This window comes from Procambarus clarkii, chromosome 44 (genome assembly GCF_040958095.1).
Source record: "Procambarus clarkii isolate CNS0578487 chromosome 44, FALCON_Pclarkii_2.0, whole genome shotgun sequence".
Lineage (NCBI taxonomy): Eukaryota > Metazoa > Arthropoda > Malacostraca > Decapoda > Cambaridae > Procambarus > Procambarus clarkii.
The window spans coordinates 29,635,032-29,657,196 of record NC_091193.1 but is presented as its reverse complement, the minus strand read 5'-3'; the positions used below and the strand labels follow the sequence as shown (position 1 = coordinate 29,657,196).

The following is a 22,165-nucleotide window of genomic DNA, read 5'->3' as shown; positions in this document are numbered from 1 at the left end:
AGCAAAAACATTATTGTGAGAGGAGAATGAGGGTGAGTCAGATGACTGGAGGGAGGGCGGGAGTGGCTGGCTGGTACACGGCGGTCACTCCTCATTACTTTTTGACTCATAATAGCTACTTAGTGGTTCGTTATAGTGAACAAAACATGCAGATACTTATATATAACCTGTGTATATAGTGTAATAACCGACAAAGTATTTGTTAACTGATTGATGAACATAATTGAATCAACAATATGCACACCATATTTTTGAGTACAGCAATGATTCACTCATTTTATTATATAAATATATCAAACTACACACTATTGAATAATATTACAGCAAAAAAAGTATGAAAAATCAATCAGAGACATTGAAATAATTCGGTAATTATCTCTTTGTGGCAACTCTGGCCTGACAGCTTGCGAGCAACAGACCGCCTGGGATGCACGCTGAGTCAGCGCCTATAATTTGCCAGACTTCCCCGCCCTATAGCGGGCAATATATGCCACTTACGATTTTTTTATTATTTTTCCCGTGATCAGTGAACACAAATTAACAGGTTAGAAAGAAAAAATAATTTTTTTTTTTTCAAAATGACATGCGCCTGTGGGGATGGCAGGATATTAAACCCCGAGCATGTTAAGGGTTAAAGCACTATAAATGTTAAAATGGTTTTTCCAGAACTCTTTGAGGGTGAGGTTTGTGGCATCCGTCACTTCGACACATCTCCGGAAAAGTGCCCTTTCATAGAGTTTCTTAAAATTGGCAATGATTTTCTGGTCCATAGGCTGAAGTAGAGGAGTGGTGTTGGGAGGAAGGAACTTATTGTAAGAAACTTAAATTTCTCATCCAATGAATCCTCCAAGCCTGGAGGATGGGCAGGAGCATTATTGAGGAGAAGCAGGGCCTTGAGTGGCAAACTGTTCTCCTGCAAATATTTTTTGATGGCAGGGCACACCACCATATTCACCCACTCCGTAAAAAATTGCCTAGTCACCCATGCCTTAGCCTTCCACATCACACACATTTTGTGTTTCTGCACATTATATTTTTTGAAAACCCTTGGATTTTTGGAATGATACACAAGCAAGGGTTTAATTTTCAAATCGCCACTCGCAGTACCACACAACACGAGTAAACCGATTTTTCATAGGCTTGTGTCCAGGCAATGTCTTCTCCTCCTTGGTAATGTATGTTTTCTTTGGCAATCTTTTCCAGAATAGCCCTGTCTCATCACAATTAAACACTTGTTGTGGTAGGTATGCCTCACTCTGCACAAAATCTTTAAATTCGCCAATGAATCTTTCAGCCGCTGGTTTGTCTGCGCTGGCAGCCTCCCCATGCCTCACAACTCTATGAATTCCACTTCTTTTTCCAAATTTCTCAAAACCATCCCCTGCTCGCCTTAAACTCTTTTACTTCTGCATCACTCGTTCCAGGGGTTTTCTTTAAAAGGTCTTCATGCAATTTTCTTGCCTTTTCACAAATGATGGCCTCCGAAACGCTATCACCCACTAACTCCTTGTTGTGTATCCAAATTAACACTTTCGCTCGGGGATGACGCAGCATTGCGTCATCCGTTTACTGGCGGTAATGCCGGGGATGACGCAGCATTGCGTCATCCACTTTAAAAATTCGCCAAAAATCGGGTTTTTATCCGATTTTTTTGGGACTAATTTTAAAATGCGCGCCGATGTCTTCCCATTTTCTTTGTTGTGCCTAGTGGCCCGCAGGCGGCGCGGCACACGCCGTCGGCCCATTGTTTTTGCTCCACTGTTGTGACCGGTGTTGCCTCCCCTCGCGTCTCAAACGTGTGAACATTTCGGCTATTTTCCGTGGCTATATTTCTTGCTGCGGCTTCAGAAACTATCTACGATTACTCCACGATGGATAGTGATTATGAACAAGGCCCTTCCAGGAAGAAAATTGCGAAAGAAAGGCGTGAAAAGCAGAAGCTGAGTAGTGTACAGGAGAAGTACAAGCATGTGAGACTAACTCCCTCTAAGTTTCAGGCTGTATTTGACGATTTGTCTGGGTCATCTAGTGATGAAACTGATGTTGGTATTGATACTGATGCAAGTAGTGAACATTTAGAAACAGAGACGGCCGATGAGGATTTTGATAGTGATGAAAGTGAGGGCAGTGAGGAGTCTGAGGTCGAGATTGCCACTCGTGCACGGCGTGGTACTGGAGCTCGTGCTAGAGCCAGACGTACCACACGTACCACACGTACCCCAGCACCAACAGATTCTGATGATGGATGGTGTAGTGACAATACTGCACCCTTTGTGGACAATTTTACAGGTACACCAGGCTTGACTGTTCCTGTACCTACCACTGTTCTTGGATTCATTCAACTCTTTCTGACACAAAAATTGCTGAAATATATTGCCTATGAAACAAATTTATATGCTTCCCAAAATAAGGCAGGTACTGGGCAAAGTACAAAGCACAGATGGCAACCAGTGACAGTGAAGGAAATTGCTAGATATATGGGACTGACGATCTTGATGGGTATTTGCCCGTTTCCCGTATTGTACAGGCAATGTTGTTCTTCAATTGGCCCTTATATGCACATATCCATCTGAAGAATTCTATTAGGAACATTTTCATACCTAAATGAGAGCTGTAACATGAAAATTGAGATTACCACCAGGAAATAATACTAAACATATGTGGGCGGGAATTGGGAGTGTAGCGGGAAGGCGTCTGGGAGCTCACTCACGGCTAACGCGTGGCCCGTCTTCAACTCGTCGGCGGTTGGAGCGTGACCAGGTTTTTTATTTTATATGCTAATATTCCTCTAGATAATTCAATTACGAACCCATTGAGACCAAAATGAAAGACCTAGGACGAAAATTGAGGTGACCAGAGTGAAAATAGTGAAAACATTTTATCGCGTTTGCGCGCTCCCGGGTAACTCGTTCGCACTTTCTCTGCTTGCTGCGGGTAATTAGCCGGGCTTTTGGAGTTTATATGCATTTAGTGCTGTAGAGAATTTTATTGCGAACACAATGATACCAAATTTAATCTCGTAGAACGAAAATTGAGGTGACAAAGTTGAAGAGAGTATACACTTTTCGGAATTGACGCGCGCTTCCGTGACACGCTGGGGCCCATATCGCCCTGTCGAGGGGTGGCGCGGGGGGGTGCGCGAAAGTGTTAATAATAACTTTTCAACATCCTCATGTGTTTGTGTTCTATGTTTCGTGATTATTGATATGCCTTTTGCCACTTTAGCACTCATAATATCCTTTTTCTTAGCCAGTATGGTGGATATCGTTGACTGAGATTTGTTGTACTGCCTAGCCAGTTCACCTAGCCGCACACCGTCTTCATATTTACGAATGATCTCTTGTTTCTGCTCTATGGTCATTCTTACATGGGATCTCATATGTTGAGCCTTACCACTGACTTTCCTGGGACTCATGGCGCGATAGATAATAATTACTTTAATGTTCAAAATGAAAAAAATCACCACAAAAGCGGAATTTCTTATAGGCGCGATCGTCACTAAGCGGGCAGCTGTAGTAAACTGAGGCAGGTCGGACTGCGTGACCGGGAACCACGCGCTCGGCCGACCCGAACGTGTACCAACAAATATCGGATGTCGACGACACCATCAGATGTTGAGTCGCATTTTTTTATGAAATTTATATCGTAACTCGAATTTATCGTAATTAGGGGCAATCGGATGTCGAGGTGCCACTATATATATATACAGTATATATATATATATATATATATATATATATATATATATATATATATATATATATATATATATATATATATATATATATATATATATATATATATATATATAATATAAAGGGGTACCACCTCTGGTGCAAGTGTAGGGACCCATAGCCTCGGAGAAGAAAATAATGAATACTCAGAGAAGACCTTGTGGATCCTCACTGAACACCTTGATATTTTCTTCCCCTACCACCCCTATTCTTTTAGTGTGTGTGTGTGTGTGTGTGTGTATATATATCTAACTTTATTTTAAAATTTCATTACACAAAAAGGGTTACAACATTTGTTACATGCAATGTACAAGACTACTTGTCACAAGTTGTACAGCTCCTCCACCTCCTCAGATGGCGGGCAGGAACCATGGATGCAGTGAGCATTTCCTTTCTGGATCACCACACTAAGGCGCTGAAAGAGAAAACTGGCGGCTATAGGGTCTCTAGTTGTTTCAATTAGCTTGGACCCCAGTTCCTTCAAAAAACTTGCAGCACTTTTACACCAGGCACCAAGTGTCTCTGAGGCAATGGGGACAAAATTGTTGTGGTGCTCAAGGTCTCTGTATTTACGTGGCTGCTTCCTGGTAATTGGCAGCTCCTCCTGCTTGTGTAGCAGTGAAGTCAACATAGGTGTTGGCTAAGGTTGAAACGCAAGTGTAGTCCCACACCAACTGTCTACCATTCTTCCAGGTGTTCACCGTGATCCTGTCTGGGCGACCGACAGGCTCATCAGAGTTGCGGGGCTTTAGGTAAAGGGGCTCTCTCTCTGCTGGACAACTGGCTGTGGTAAGGCTTCTCTTGATAATGTCGTTAACCTCGCCGTATCTTGCATGCCATCCTCCTGTCCTTAGGCAGAGAAGGCCATGCCGTCTGTACCTGTCGGCCACTGCCTCGCCGCAAATACACCTGTATTTAGTGTGAATTGAGGCAGTGAGGCAGAGAGCCACAGCAATTCGAAGGGCCTGCGATGTGAGACGAGTGCCAGTTGCTGACATTGGGGTTGCTAATAGGAAGTCCCCCTGCATGGGGAGCTGCTACAGCTTTAAGTCGGGCAGTATTGTGTGGTGTTATCGCAGCTTCTTGGTCGGCAATGGGGCGATCTCAGCTGGATTGCTTATGGGCTTCAGAAAGCAGTGGTTGGGGTGCTGGTCCTGCGAGAGAGACCCATTTGGTGGTGCAGTCTGCAAAGCTGGGATCATGTATCCCTGCCCATTGAGCTAGGTGCTTAGGAAGGATTTCCTTCACCAAGTTGTCAGATGCCACTGAAGAGGACAGAAACGCTGGTACCGCAATTTGTGTTGCTGTGCACACCCCGAGGCCCCCGAGTCTGACAGGAAGGGAGGCCTGTTTCCACTGTGAATTGCTGAGAGAAAGGTTGAGGGCTTTTTCTAGCATTGATTTCAGTAAACTGTCGTACTCCTCTATTTTAATATTATTGAAAGATGGCGAACATCTAAGTAGGTAGGTCAGCCTGGGGAGGGACAAGCATCTGGTGATGAGGTAAAGTGCATCATGAGCATCGATGTCTTCAATCCTCTCATTCATCCTCTTCAGGTCAGTGATCTTACCAAGGACCTCGTTGATGGCATTCCCTCCAAGAGGAGCACCTAGAAGTGTGCTGTCCTCAGGGTTGGTTATGTGAATATCAGGCAAAACAACCTTTATTTGCTCTATTATGTTCTGGTTGGTGGAGGTTATTTTGCACTTGGAAGAGTTCAGGGTGAGGCCTAGACTTGCTCCTTGCTCCTGAATTATTCTTATGTCGTCCAAGAGTGAGGCTGGGGAGCCGGCTAGAGTACCATCATCCAAAAACCAAATGTTGAGCTCACTGGAAAGGTTATCGGTGACTTCCTTAATGACTAGGCAGAAAAGAAAAGAAGCAAGGGGGTCACCCTGTTGGACACCTTCTTGTGACTCAATTTCGTGTTCCCCGAAAAGCAAAGAGAGATTCTTGCTGTAACATGAGTTTACAAACGGGTAGAGGGAAGGAAAAAGGCGATGAACCGCACTGAGTACTGCATCCCTTCTAACCAGATTGAAAGCATTTTTGAAGTCCAGTTTTATCAGGGCTTTTTCATCGGTAATGTTGGCAATGTAGGCTCTAGCTGCATGAGCCGCTGCCTCACACCCTTGGGAAATGCCAAACCCAAGCTGTTTTGGCTTCAGCATGTCTGCTGCTGACTGATTAACTGTTCTGGCAGCAGCCTTAGCGACGAGGCGCCAGAGTGAATTGCCCACAGCTATCGGTCTGATTCCTTCATCTTTTTTCCTGAGGGCACAGAGCGAAGCACCAAAAAAGATAGGCCGTATGGTCTCTGGTATGTTGCCAGCTAAACATATGTTGGAGAATCTAGCTAGTTCCACCAGGAGGCCCTGTGCAATGTCTCTCAGTGCAGGGATAATGAGTTATCATTTTTTAGATTTTTGAACGCATGAATAAATCGACTTGGACAATTAGGAACAGAATTGTTAAGTAAAACACCATACATCATACCCTTGCACACACATTAATATTTTCAACTGAGACATCACTATACTTTTCGAGATTGCTGAAACATTTGGCAATATCTACAAAATTTACTGTTCCGTTAGATGTGGCAAAGCTTAGGCCATATCCTAATGCAGCAATCGTGTTGTTATCAAGTTGTCTATCCGAGAGTTGATAACAAAATCCCGGTTGGAGTGTTTATTCCAGTTACTTTGTTGAACAAGTCTCTTCAATTTGAAATCAAGTTTAGTACTCACCTTTCTGTAGTCAGATCTCTAACTAGTATAACAGTAATCCATCAAACACTGGCTCCATTCAGGCGGAATATCTTGGAGGAAAGCATATTTACAGTTATCCACTACTTTAAAGCATTCATGAACTTCTAATTTAAGTAAATCAATGTTTTTCATAAGCACAATGTGGGGTATCTCATCAAACGAACGATCAGACAATTTAAGAACGCTGTTTGGTAATAATGATCAGGGGTAGCACCTGTTTACTGAGGCAGTTTCGAAGAAACCGGAGACGAAGTTTCAAGGAATGAGATTTCACTAAAGTATAACGGAAGTTTAGTAACAAAAGGTTTAAGGCTTCTCTCTCTACCCTTCCCTTAAACCTTTTGTTACTAAACTTCGTTCTGCTTTAGTGAAATCTCATTCCTTGAATGTGGAACTGAGCCGTGTTCAGAAGTACAAGTATCTGGGCATGTATGTTGGATACACATGTGAGAGTAAAAATGCTGAAATAAATCATATCAGCACCTTATGTAAAGCCCGTCTGCATCCTCTAAAAGCACTGGCTTTTTCTGGTAAAGGTGTTGGGGTACCTATCTTGCAGATGTTATACATAAGCATTGTTCGGTCCCTGATAGACTACGCAGCACCTGTTTTGTCTTAAACAGGCCAAGGCAGAATTAAAAAAATAGAGCTGATACAGAACGAGGCTATGAGGATTATTCTTGGATGTCAAAGAAATGCAATGATTGAAATACTGAGAATGGAATTAAATTTACAGAGTGTGTATAATAGAGTCTGTGACATTAACACTAGAGTATCTATTTGTTTCATCCGGAGAAAAGGAGGAGATAAGCTGTTTCAGAGTGTTCAGACCTGCTTGAGTGACGTACACACTTCCAGGAAACTGAGGGAGACACGCTACACGAGGGGATTAGCTCATGACCTCAGGGAATACGATGTACTTGACTGCTGTAAACCCTCTCAACAGTGTAATAGGTCTGCTCCTGGAAAGTACAGAAAATAGACGTTGAAATTGTACCCCTCAAGGTGAAAAAGATTCATCATGAACCGGGACAATTACGGTGTTTGTATGGAAGCATGATATCTCGGTTACCAAGAGGCAACAGTTTACGTGTATATTGTGACGGGTCAGTGGCGGAGGATGGCAGGGCAGGGTGTGGTGTCCTAATAAGGGAATATACTGAGTTTGGGACTATGGACAGGATAATTGAACTCCGACTAAGTAATTATGTATCATCCACACAAGCTGAACTGCAGGCCATTCTGGCGTGTTTGGAGGAAGCACGTCATCACGACAAAAATGTTTTTGTATTTGTCGATAGCCAAGGAGCACTTGATTCCTTAAACAGTCGAAACCCAGTCTTCATGTCCATAGTTGAGGATTGTAAGAAAAGAATAACTGAGATACAGCTGAAAGGTCATAGTGTGAAATTCATGTGGATTCCATCTCATGTTGGAATAGTGCTCAACGAGGTGGCGGATGACTTAGCCAAACGTGCTACATCAAAACCACAAGTTGACATTGAATGTGAATTCACAATGAGACAAATAAGAAGCAAGATCAGAAATATTCAGGCACAGGCAGAAGTGGAGAGGAGAAGTATAATGCATGAGAGAAGTCAAACCATGCAACACTACATGTATGCTAGTCAAAACACCCATTTCACTTATGGTAAAAGGAGAAATGCTTGGAGTGACTCTGTGTACATGCGGCTCAGGCTTGGTTACAAATATTACTGGGAATATGGGATAGGTGTTCATGATAATGACACGAAGTGTAAACTATGTGGTATGTTAAGGTCTCACACCCTAGCCCATTATGTTCTTGATTGTCCGATGATTAATGTATATAGAAACACTGAGGACTGTTCCTGAACAAATAGCCTGGATGTGTCACAACGGAAAGGTTGATGATATTCTTGAGAGATATAAGAATTTTACACCAAGACTGTAATTTTTTGTTGAATTATCTGCATGTCTCTTGCAAATTGTGTATACAGTATACCAAGGTCATAAAAGTATTTATGTGTATGTCTGATACCATACTACTTGTGTAAAGGAGGAAATGTATATGTTTATCTCTCAGAATGTTTGGTAATATGTTTATTGTTTGTGATGCGTGTCTATGTATGTATTAACACGATGTACTGAACGGGGTGAGAATAGCTTGAGTTGCCTCATCCCTTTGTGTGTATTTTACCTCAATAAACTTATTTCAATTTCAATTTCAATTTCATTCCTTGAAACTTCGTCTTCGGTTTCTACGAGAATGCCTCAGTGAACAAGTGCTACCCTGTTCATTATTAGTACGTTCATCATTATTACACTAATAGTACGACCAAGTCCAATTTAATAAAAAATTCTCCTGGTACAGCAGGTTGTGTATATTCGATTCCCTGCAATGATTGTGATTCTGTGTATCTTGGACAAACAGGAAAGTCCTTACAATTGCGGTTGTCCCAACATGCTTATAGTATTAGAACTGCCCAAACGTCTAGTGCATTGTATCTACACATGAGTTTGTGTGATCACACAATTAAGTGAGATGGAGCAAAAAGCATTACTAATTGTCGTGGTTTCGTGGAACGGAATTTGATCGAGTCTGTCTTAATCAGTGTCTAAATCTTATCAATTTTAGTACTGGTATGTACAAACTTGATCCATTTTTAAGATACAATATTGCACAACAGTTTAAGAAAAAACTCTGAAAGGGCTACTATGTCTCATTTCAATATTATATTCATATATTGTGTGTTCATTGAGGCTTTAATCTTTCATCCTTATTCTCTGACCGCTTAATCATATTATTCTAAGCTAAATCTATACTGCTTCTGGGTAATTCTTTACCTGGGAATATGTGGTCATATTCAGCTGTTGACCTGTACCCTCTCTTTGTTTCTCTTAGTCAGTCTAGTGTTGATAACAGCTGTAAAACGGCCGAAACGTTCATCTTCCTTTCCAATTTCTTTGTGGATTTTCTGCATATATATATATATATATATATATATATATATATATATATATATATATATATATATATATATATATATATATATATATATATATAATATATATATAATATATATATATATATATATATATATAATATATATATATATATATATATATATATATATATATATATATATATATAATATATATATAATATATATATATATATATATATATATATATATATATATAATATATATATAATATATATAATATATATATATATATATATATATATATATATAATATATATATATATATATATATATATATATATATATATATAATATATATATATATATAATATATATATATATATATATATATATATATATAATATATATATATATATAATATATATATATATATATATATATATATATATATATATATATATATATATATATATATATATATATATATATATATATATGTCGTACCTAGTAGCCAGAACTCACTTCTCAGCCTACTATGCATGGCCCGATTTGCCTAACAAGCCAAGTTTTCCTGAATTAATATATTTTCTCTAAATTTTTTCTTATGAAATGATAAAGTTACCCATTTCATAATGTATGAGGTCAATTTTTGTTCATTGAGTTAAAATTAACGTAGATATATGACCGAACCTAACCAACCCTACCTAACCTAACCTAACCTATCTCTATAGGTTAGGTTGGGTTAAGTAGCCGAAAAAGTTAGGTTAGGTAGGTTAGGTAGTCGAAAAACAATTAATTCATGAAAACTTGGCTTATTAGGCAAATTGGGTCTTGCATAGTAGGCTGAGAAGTGAGTTCTGGCTACTAGGTACGACATATATATATATATATATATATATATATATATATATATATATATATATATATATATATATATATATATATATATATATATATATATGTCGTACCTAGTGGCCAGAACGCACTTCTCAGCCTCCTATGCAAGGCCTGATTTGCCTAATAAGCCAAGTTTTCCTGAATTAATATATTTTCTCTATTTTTTTTCTTACGAAATGATGAAGCTACCCATTTCATTATGTATGAGATCAATTTTTTTTTATTGGAGTTAAAATTAACGTAGATATATGACCGAACCTAACCAACCCTACCTAACATAACCTATCCTATCTTTATAGGTTAGGTTAGGTTAGGTAGCCGAAAAAGTTAGGTTAGGTTAGGTGCTTATTAAGCAAATCAGGCCTTGCATAGTAGGCCTAGAAGTGCGTTCTGGCTACTAGGTACGACATATATATATATATATATATATATATATATATATATATATATATATATATATATATATATATATATATATATATATATATATATATATGCGGAAAATCCACAGAGAAATATGAAATGAGGTGAACGTTTCGGCTTTGTTAAAGCCTTTGTCAACACCAGACTGACTAAGGAGAAGGGAGAAGGGGGAGGATATATAGGCCGACACCTGACCAACCCATCCCTAGGGTTGGTCAGGTGTAATTAACCAAAAACAGGTATAGCTTAGCTTAGAATGGTCAAAGAGGATTAAGCGGTCAGAGAATAAGGATGAAAGATTAAAGAAAAGCCTTATGAACACACAATATATGAATATACAATTATAATGAGACATTGTAAGCCACTCTATCAGAGTTGTTTCTTAAACTGTTGTGCAATATTATAACTTAAAAATGGATCAAGTTTGTACATTCCAGTACTAACATTAAGAAGATTTGGACACTGACTGATTAGAGCAGACTCAATCAAATTCCGTTCCACGAAATCCCCACAATTGGTAATGCTTTTTGCCCCATTCCAGTTAATATTGTGATCGCATAAACTCGTATGTAGATACAATGCATTAGACGTTTGGGCAGTTCTAATACTATAAGCATGTTGTGACAACCGCAATTGTAAGGACTTTCCTGTTTGTCCAAGGTACACAGAATTACAATCATTGCAGGGAATCGAATACACACAACCTGCTGTATCAGGGGAGTTTTTTATTAAATTGGATTTGATCGTACTATTAGTGAACACCAAATTTATATTAAGTTTCTTAAAAATCAGAGACAATTTTTCAAGTCCACTCGCATAAGGTACCACCAATGAGTTAATAATTTTTGGTTTCGCCTTAGGGACGTGATTATAAAACGTATGCTTGGCTTGTACAAACGAGAAATCCAAAAACCTCTTAGGATATTGTAAACTCTTCCCAATTTCATATATTTTAGCAATCTCTTCATAAAAAAACTCAGGGCTGCAAATCCTCAAAGCTCATAGAAACATTCCTGAAAATACTGCCTGTTTAACTTTACTATGATGATTCGAATAAAAATGAACATACGACCCCACGTTGGTAGGCTTCCTATACACATTAAATTTGAACTTTCTAGTGACTCTATGAATCATAATGTCCAAAAACGGAAGAGTACCATTCTCCTCAGTCTCACAAGTGAATTTTATTGAAGGTACCAAAGAATTGAGTTCATTAAGAAAAACTATCTGGTCTTTGTTGCACGGCCATAAGCACATTTTAACAAAACTCTTAAAACTGTGTGTAAAGGCGATAAAGAGTTGATATCTAGGCTAACAAGTCGATCCCCCTCTCTTCCTTACATGTATGGTCTTATAAAAACTCATAAGCCATATAATCCGGCAAGGCCGATTATTAGTTCAATTGGTTAATGAACTCAATTCTTTGGTACCTTCAATAAAATTCACTTGTGAGACTGAGGAGAATGGTACTCTTCCGTTTTTGAACATTATGATTCATAGAGTCACTAGAAAGTTCAAATTTAATGTGTATAGGAAACCTACCAACGTGGGGTCGTATGTTCATTTTTATTCGAATCATCATAGTAAAGTTAAACAGGCAGTATTTTCAGGAATGTTTCTACGAGCTTTGAGGATTTGCAGCCCTGAGTTTTTTTATGAAGAGATTGCTAAAATATATGAAATTGGGAAGAGTTTACAATATCCTAAGAGGTTTTTGGATTTCTCGTTTGTACAAGCCAAGCATACGTTTTATAATCACGTCCCTAAGGCGAAACCAAAAATTATTAACTCATTGGTGGTACCTTATGCGAGTGGACTTGAAAAATTGTCTCTGATTTTTAAGAAACTTAATATAAATTTGGTGTTCACTAATAGTACGATCAAATCCAATTTAATAAAAAACTCCCCTGATACAGCAGGTTGTGTGTATTCGATTCCCTGCAATGATTGTAATTCTGTGTACCTTGGACAAACAGGAAAGTCCTTACAATTGCGGTTGTCACAACATGCTTATAGTATTAGAACTGCCCAAACGTCTAATGCATTGTATCTACATACGAGTTTATGCGATCACAATATTAACTGGAATGGGGCAAAAAGCATTACCAATTGTGGGGATTTCGTGGAACGGAATTTGATTGAGTCTGCTCTAATCAGTCAGTGTCCAAATCTTCTTAATGTTAGTACTGGAATGTACAAACTTGATCCATTTTTAAGTTATAATATTGCACAACAGTTTAAGAAACAACTCTGATAGAGAGGCTTACAATGTCTCATTATAATTGTATATTCATATATTGTGTGTTCATGAGGCTTTTTTTTAATCTTTCATCCTTATTCTCTGACCGCTTAATCCTCTTTGACCATTCTAAGCTAAGCTATACCTGTTTTTGGTTAATTATACCTGACCAACCCTAGGGATGGGTTGGTCAGGTGTCGGCCTATATATCCTCCCCCTTCTCCCTTCTCCTTAGTCAGTCTGGTGTTGACAAAGGCTTTAACAAAGCCGAAACGTTCACCTCATTTCATATTTCTCTGTGGATTTTCCGCATAAAAACGATCAGTGTTTTGTGATCGTGAATTGCATATATATATATATATATATATATATATATATATATATATATATATATATATATATATATATATATGACCGAAAAAGTGATATTAATAATTCTAACACAAATTTTCTCGATATTATGTTTCTTTTCACTGTTGATGGTAATTGAAAAATCAATTCTCCAAAATTCGTTTTTATTTCTAGTCTGACGCGACACTTGAACGCGTTTCGTAATAACTTATTACATTTTCAAAGACTTTTAGTTTACACACACACAACTATTACCTGCAAACACTAAACAGAGTTCTTAATTATGCTATGATTTAAACATCTTTCATTTTTCATTTTATACCCGCATTTTGGGTGAGGTGATATGTTACAACAGTTTTGAATGAGGTGAACAAAACTTTCAACACAGGATAGAACACGAAACAATGGGTATTGAAGGTAAGAATGGAAGTAATTGCAGAGGGCCTATTGGCCCATATTTCTTGATGCTTCTATATTGGAGTGGAGTCTTGAAGTGGGTAGAATATAGTTGTGCATTAATTGGCTGTTGATTGCTGGTGTTGACATCTTGATGTGTAGTGCCTCGCAAATGTCAAGCCGCCTGCTATCGCTGTATCTATCGATGATTTCTGTGTTGTTTGCTAAGATTTTTCTGGTGATGGTTTGGTTGTGGGAAGAGATTATATGTTCCTTAATGGAGCCCTGTTGCTTATGCATCGTTAATCGCCTGGAAACAGATGTTGTTGTCTTGCTTATATACTGAGTTTTTTGAGGCTTACAGTCCCCAAGAGGGCATTTGAAGGCATAGACGACGTTGGTCTCTTTTAAAGCGTTCTGCTTTGTGTCTGGAGAGTTTCTCATGAGTAGGCTGGCCGTTTTTTTTGGTTTTATAGTAAATCGTCAGTTGTATCTTCTGATTTTTGTCTGTAGGGATAACGTTTCTATTAACAATATCTTTCAGGACCCTTTCCTCCATTTTATGAGCTGTGGAAAAGAAGTTCCTGTAAAATAGTCTAATAGGGGGTATAGGTGTTGTGTTAGTTGTCTCTTCAGAGGTTGCATGGCGTTTCACTTTCCTTCTTGTGATGTCTTCAACGAAACCATTGGAGAAGGCGTTGTTGACTAGGACCTGCCTTACCCTACAGAGTTCTTCGTCGACTTGCTTCCATCCTGAGCTGTGGCTGAGAGCACGGTCGACATAAGCGTTAACAACACTCCTTTTGTACCTTTCTGGGCAGTCACTGTTGGCATTCAGGCACATTCCTATGTTTGTTTCCTTAGTGTAGACTGCAGTGTGGAAACCTCCGCTCCTTTCCATGACTGTTACATCTAGAAAGGGCAGCTTCCCATCCTTCTCCATCTCGTAAGTGAAACGCAACACAGAATTCTGCTCAAATGCCTCTTTCAGCTCCTGCAGATGTCTGACATCAGGTACCTGTGTAAAAATGTCGTCAACATACCTGCGGTATATGGCCGGTTTCAAGTTCATGTCGACTAAGACTTTTTGCTCGATGGTACCCATGTAGAAGTTCGCAAAAAGGACACCTAGGGGAGAACCCATGGCAACCCCATCTACTTGCTTATACATGTGCCCATCCGGGCTCAAGAAGGGTGCCTCTTTAGTACAAGCTTGGATTAGTTTCCTTAGATTGTTTTCAGGTATGTCAAGAGGAGTACAGGCCGGATCACGATACACTCTGTCCGCTATCATCCCGATTGTTTCATCCACAAGTACGTTGGTAAACAGTGATTCTACGTCCAACGAGGCTCTTATCCCTGTGGCCCGTGTTCCCCGCAGTAAGTCAACAAATTCCTTTAGAGACTTCAGGCTGAAGGCGCAAGGGACATTAGGAGTCAGCAAACCGTTGAGTCGTTTCGCCAGTCTGTACGTGGGTGTGGGTATCTGGCTGATGATTGGCCGAAGTGGGTTTCCAGGCTTATGTGTCTTGACATTTCCATACGCGTATCCAGGTTTATATTCCCCAATAATCTTTGGCAGGTGGAGTCCGGATTTCTTGGCGTTCACAGTTTCGATCAATTTGTTGACCTTTGCTTTCAATTCGGCTGTAGTGTCCTTCGTTACCCTTTGGAATTTAGTTTGGTCAGAGAGTATGAGGTTCATTTTCGCCAGATATTCGTCTTTTTTAAGAATGACGTATATTGGCGACTTGTCACCTCTCCTGACAACTATTTCCTTGTTCTCACGAAGGCTCTTAGCTGCCGCTTTGAGCTCAGGGGACAGTATGGTGCTTCTGTAGTTGCCTCGATAAAATTGTAGTTGCCTATAAAACCAAAAAAACGGCCAGCCTACTCATGAGAAACTCTCTAGACACAAAGCAGAATGCTTTAAAAAGAGACCAACGTCGTCTATGCCTTTAAATGCCCTCTTGGGGACTGTAAGCCTCAAAAAAATCAGTATATAGGCAAGACAACAACATCTCTTTCCAGGCGATTAACGATGCATAAGCAACAGGGCTCCACTAAGGAACATATAATCTCTTCCCACAACCAAACCATCACCAGAGAAATCTTAGCAAACAACACAGAAATCATCGATAGATACAGCGATAGCAGGCGGCTTGACATCTGCGAGTCACTACACATCAAGAAGTCAACACCAGCAATCAACAGCCAATTAATGAACAACTATATTCTACTCACTTCAAGACTCCGCTCCAATATAGAAGCATCAAGAAATATGGGCCAATAGGCCCTCTGCAATTACTTCCATTCTCACCTTCAATACCCATTGTTTCGTGTTCTATCCTGTATTGAAAGTTTTGTTCACCTCATCCAAAACTGTTGTAACATATCACCTCACCCAAAATGCGGGTATAAAATGAAAAATGAAAGCTGTTTAAATCATAGCATAAGTAAGAACTCTGTTTAGTGTTTGCAGGTAATAGTTGTGTGTGTGTAAACTAAAAGTCTTTGAAAATGTAATAAGTTATTACGAAACGCGTTCAAGTGTTGCGTCAGACTAGAAATAAAAATGAATTTTGGAGAATTGATTTTTCAATTACCATAACAGTGAAAAGAAACATAAGAAAGATCGAGAAAACTCGTGTTAGAATTATTAATCTTACTTTTTCGGTCATATTTAATAATATATGTCTACAGGAAAGACTGCTACCAAAATATACTAATATATATATATATATATACAGTGGAACCTCTATTAACGAGTGGCTCTATTAACGAGTTTTTCCAGTAACGAGCAAGCCACTCGCAGCAAATTTGTCTCTATTGACGAGCTCGCCTCTATTAACGAGTGAAACCACATGGCGCTTCCTAGCGTCTCGTGGGTTCTCGCAAATTCTCGGACGCCTCCGACGCCAGTGTTGTTGTTGTATCTCACACGACAAGCATCCCTCTGGATTTATTTGAGCTTTTCTTTGGGTTTTTAGTGGCTTTGCGACTACAATTTGTAACACACGATGTCTCCAAAGAAGCTGCTTGCTAAAGATAGTGTTGTCAAGAGGAAGAAAGACACAATTACTGTGGATTTAAAGAAGGAAATTATAGCAAAGCATGAGTGTGGTGTCTGTGTGATTGATCTCACAAGGGAGTATGGCAGGTCCTCATTAACAATTTACACCATTAGTAAGGGAATGAGGAGGTAAGGGAGGATGCTGCCTCTTCCACTGAGATCAGGGAAGTGTTTGGAATGTTTGAAAAGGTGAACTCATTCGTGGAAAAGCTGCCCTGATAAAGCAGTGACAACCAGGTGTGTGAAAATGTTTAATTAATTTATCACTTTGTGATAACACTTTATGAAAGTGTTATCACTTTCGCAGGTATATGTCACTTGAACGTGACACACTTTTTTTCTCTTGAATGCACCCAAACACCGCGCTCAAGCGTCATTTGAGCAAATATTTCAATAAAATCCAATTCTTATCCGATCGACTTGGGGATTGTATACATGTTTGCCATGAAATTTCCGTTTTCTTTAATAACCACATTGCCTATTTGAGAAAACGGCATTGTATTGTATCTTCGTGGTAAGACTATTATATTGTTGACACAACGAGTGTAATCAACGTAGTTTTTTATTTGGTGCTGGTCTAACGCATCCTTGTGTGACATTTGAAATGAAATTTGGGTGAAATTCCCAAGAAGAGAGAGTCTGCCTGACTCAGAGGTGGATTCCCCTTCCACACCATAACCCCTCTCATCCTTCCCACCTCCCCATCGTCTCCCTCAAGCCAGCAACTACTCTTCATAAGGTAAAGTAAATATTAAAACACTACAACAAAACATTTATATTTACATGTGCAATATTATATTTACATAAAAAAAGTCATACAAGTATGGATGTTTTTGGGAGTGGAACGGATTAAATTTATTTCCTTTATTTTAAATGGGGAAATTTGTTTCCAAAGACGAGTTTTCCAGGTAACGAGCTCGGTGCCAGAACGGATTAAACTCGTTAATAGAGGTTCCACTGTATATATATATATATATATATATATATATATATATATATATATATATATGTCGTACCTAGTAGCCAGAACGCACTTCTCGGCCTACTATTCAAGGCCCGATTTGCCTAATAAGGCAAGTTTTCCTGAATTAATATATTTTCTCTAATTTTTTTCTTATGAAATGATAAAGCTACCCATTTCATTATGTATGAGGTCAATTTTTTTTATTGGAGTTAAAATTAACGTAGATATATGACCGAACCTAACCAACCCTACCTAACCTAACCTAACCTATCTTTATAGGTTAGGTTAGGTTAGGTAGCCGAAAAAGTTAGGTTAGGTTAGGTTTGGTAGGTTAGGTACTCGAGAAAACATTAATTCATGAAAACTTGGCTTATTAGGCAAATCGGGCCTTGCATAGTAGGCTGAAAAGTGCGTTCTGGCTACTAGGTACGACATATATATATATATATATATATATATATATATATATATATAATATATATATATATATATATATATATATATATATATAATATATATATATATATATATATATATATATATATATATATATATATATATATATATATATATATATATATATATAATGTCGTACCTAGTAGCCAGAATGCACTTCTCGGCTTACTATGCAAGGACCGATTTGCCTAATAGGCCAAGTGATTTTCTTTATTCTCAATAAATTGTTTCCTATTAGTTTATTTTAAATATTATTTTTATATTATATTCAGAACATAAATTATTGATTTAGTTATGTTAGTTTAGGTTAGGTTAATATAGGTTAGGTTAAGATAGGTTAGGTTAGGTTAGTTAGGGTTCGTTAGCTTCGGTCATATATCTACGGTAGTTTTAACTCAAATTTAAAAAAATTAGCTCATACATAATTAAATGAATAGCTGTATTGTTTCATAAGAAAAAATATAAAAAAATTGAAATTCATGAAAACTTGGCTTATTAGGCAAATCGGGACTTGCATAGTAAGCCGAAAAGTGTGTTCTGGCTCTTTGGTACGACATTTTATATATATATATACTGTACTTAGTTTATAAATCAAATAGATAAGATTTGGTGGTCTTATCACCATCAAATCAACTAAGCCCAGATTTGTGTGAGACCAATAGTCAATTTATCCATCATGGTTATGTTTGGTGAAGAGTATCACTCAATCTCAACAATCCTGTAATGTAATTGTGTGTCCCCATAGTAAGTGTAAAATAATCCAGAGTTGTTCAATAAAACCCATGTGTTAAGATGTAACCCACAGTGTACTTATTGTCCAACTTAGACTAAGAATACTTGATCCTTCCCCCATTACTCCATACGATACATACAGTTCCTTCCATTATTCATAATAAAGTAAGGACGGGTTTTGTTAGTCTGTACTCTCAGGTATGGCTTACAAACAGCCCTGCTGCTGCAATATGTTACCAAAATATATTATCCCATACTCCGAGATATGTTTATAAAAAATATTGGCCTTGCTGTGAATGTGTTAATCTGTCAGTAATATTAACCCTGCTCTGAAATAGCTAATGCAAAGAATGTATAAAAATATTATGTAATTTGTATTAGTAAATAAAGTACTGTAATATTAGTTTTTGTTGTAAATACATCTAGCATAACTAAATATTCTTTTCCACAGGATAACAAGCCAGAGGAATGTTCAGTGTGTTTTAACGATTATGACGACAATCAACTACGACCTCGTACACTGCTGTGTGGTCACACATTCTGCTCCCAGTGTGTTGACGATGCTATCAAGAATGGTCAGCTGACCTGCCCCAGCTGCCGTGCCGAGCACGCTGCCACAGCCGCTACTCAGTTCCCAATTAACTATGCTGTGGAGGCTTTTGTTAGGAAACTCAAAAATATCCAGCCATCAACTGAGGAAGTAGTGCCAGCAAAACCTTATGAAGGTCCCACCAGAGGCATCAGTAAGAAGTTACGTTCCCTGGTGCAGGAGCAGAAGAGCATCATCAGCATCCTCATTACTAGCTGTGAAGAGGTACTGTCCCAGCTGGGGGAGTATCGGGGCCAGCTGGGGGACTGGAAGACTCACCACCTCCAGCTCCAGGACAGACTCTATGCTCTGGTAGAGCAGAACAAGTCAGCAATGAAGCTCTTGGAACTGGAGGATACCAGTGTGGTGGATATGACAACACAACGAGAGGAAGGGAAGACTCAGCTGCAGGCCATGTTGGGGAGCCTCGACGCAGTCAACACTCCACAGGAGTTTGACACAACCATAGACACAGCTGATGGGTGCAGCATGAAGATAGAAGATTGGCTCCAGAAGTGCCAGGAACTCTTCCCTAATGTCAAGACTGTCCACACCTCAGTGAAGGTACGCTGCTGAAGGTCACATTGTTCTCACCCAACTGAGTGTAGTATTGCCTCTATATAAACACTTTTGACATGGAGACACATCATGATGAGAGTAGACTTTATATATAGGAAACTTTCTGGGGGAGCCCCGTTGGTTTCCTGAAGCTATCCAGGCTGATATGAATATACTATATTAGCTTTTTGGAATCAGTCGATGTGCATAGAGTTCTTGCCTACCGGGGACCACATGCCAGAACTTGGCTCCCTCAGAGAGGCACAAGGAGCAATGGCCTATAGAAACTCCCATGTGGTTGGGAGCATTCTATGTCTGCCATCGACCAGGACAGGCACCCAGAAAGGTAGGTGCCCCAAAACAAACCCCTATTCTGGTGAAAATATTGCTACCGAAATCTGAACGAGTGGACAGAACTCCCCAAACGAAAATTAGGAAATGAGCATGACGTCATCATGTTGCTGCACTGCTGTCTGTGCTACCTTACCACCCCCCTCCCTGGGAGGGGGAAGGGGGAGTCCCAGACCCTCACACCAGCAATCCACCCTTCAGTTCTTGGCTGATGTGATAATGGCGAGATCTTATGCCTCTGGCTACTGAATTTGTCTCAGTTTCTGTGCCTTGTGGCATGGTCTGTGTCTAAGGGTGGTGTGCAAGCCAGGAGTAATATTCTTCAGTATTTGGGCTGCATGCACCTAGGGTCGCCTTCCCTCGGTGCTTTGTAAGTACTGCCCTTGGGGCTTATGGCCACCTTCCAAAAATCACCTTCGGATCTACCTCTGCTGTCTTTTACTGCTCGGTACTTGGCTACCCTTGGAGTCAACTGGCGCTTTTGTTGCCCTTGCTTGCCTCAGGGTAGGAGGTAGTTTTCGTCACTTGTATGACGTACCCCACTGGTAGCGTGGGGTACGGCACGGCTAGTTATCACCTATTATAGCGGCCGGCTCTGTTCCACCTGGATAAGTTGTCCTTTTGTAGGGTTTTTCTTTTGTTTTTGTTTTCCTGCCTGGTGGGTGGGTCTGCCTTTGATCGGTTGCCCCTATATATATTCAGGGTATCTATATACACATATCTGTGTTCTTTATGGTATCCCCTGCTGGGCCCTCTGTGAGTGGACACGTCCTGGGGGTTCAGCTTTTAGAAGTTTGCTTGGTAGTTTTGGGTGCCGGTTTGCAGGATCCCTGCCTGGCTTCCCTTAGCTTGTTACCAAGGTTAAGGGCCCTGGGAAACCACGCTGGGGCTCCGAGGTCCGATGGATGCGACCCTTGAGTTCCCTCTCGCTTTGTGTGAGGTTGATAGTTGCTCTGTCTCCTTGTACAAGGGTGACAATCACCAGTTGTGCCTCCACCATGCTGCGTGTAGGGTCAGTGATTATTTTGACCCAGAGTCATGTGACGTTTGTTGTTTGTACATTCTCAAGGTCACCCATGCTACTGATCATGATATGAGGGTGCAGGCAGCAGCTGCATTGCATGCTATGTTTAGGTTGCTGCAATGTGAGGTTAGTTGCTTCCCCAGATGCAACGTTTTGGTTTTAGTGGCCCGGACTTGTGGGTGGGAGTCACTTCGACTTTGGTTCCATCTGCCCCTCCTTGTCCTTCCCAGTTTTCACCTATAACAGTGGCCGGCGCTTTTTTATCTTGGTATGATGTCCTCTTGCGAGGTTTTTCTTTTTCTTTTAGCCTGGTGGGGGGGGGTCTGCCTTGGTGTGCCTCCTCCTTTATATTAGGGTTGTTTTTGTTTGGTGTTACCCCCGGGTTCACCCTCGTGAGTGGACACGTCCCGGGGGTTCAGCATTAGTTGTGCTGACTGGTAGCTTGGGCGCTGGTTAGCAGTACCCTGCCTGGGATTACCCTTAGCAGACCCAGTCTAGGGGCCCTGGGAAACCCCGCTGGGGCACTCGGGATCCAATGGATGAGACCCTTGAGTTCGCACTCACTTTGTGTAAGTTTGAGGCTTGCTCTGTCCCTTTGTCTTAAGGTGATGCTCATTGTTTTTGCCTCCGTCGTGTTGCCTGTTGGGTCGGTGACACATTTGACCCTGACTCCTGCGAGCTT

At 39.7% G+C, this 22,165-nt stretch overlaps 1 protein-coding gene across 1 annotated transcript in view; it reads left to right on the top strand.

The window, feature by feature from the left end:
• The first annotated feature begins 1,871 nt into the window (after positions 1–1,871).
• Positions 1,872–22,165, top strand: part of LOC138350208 (uncharacterized) — a 33,338-nt gene continuing 13,044 nt past the window's right edge. The window contains exons 1-3 of the mRNA XM_069300556.1: positions 1,872–2,415; positions 7,945–8,069; positions 19,413–20,114. Of these exons, the coding sequence (XP_069156657.1) occupies positions 1,872–2,415; positions 7,945–8,069; positions 19,413–20,114 (1,371 nt within the window). The remainder of the gene's footprint in view (positions 2,416–7,944; positions 8,070–19,412; positions 20,115–22,165) is intronic.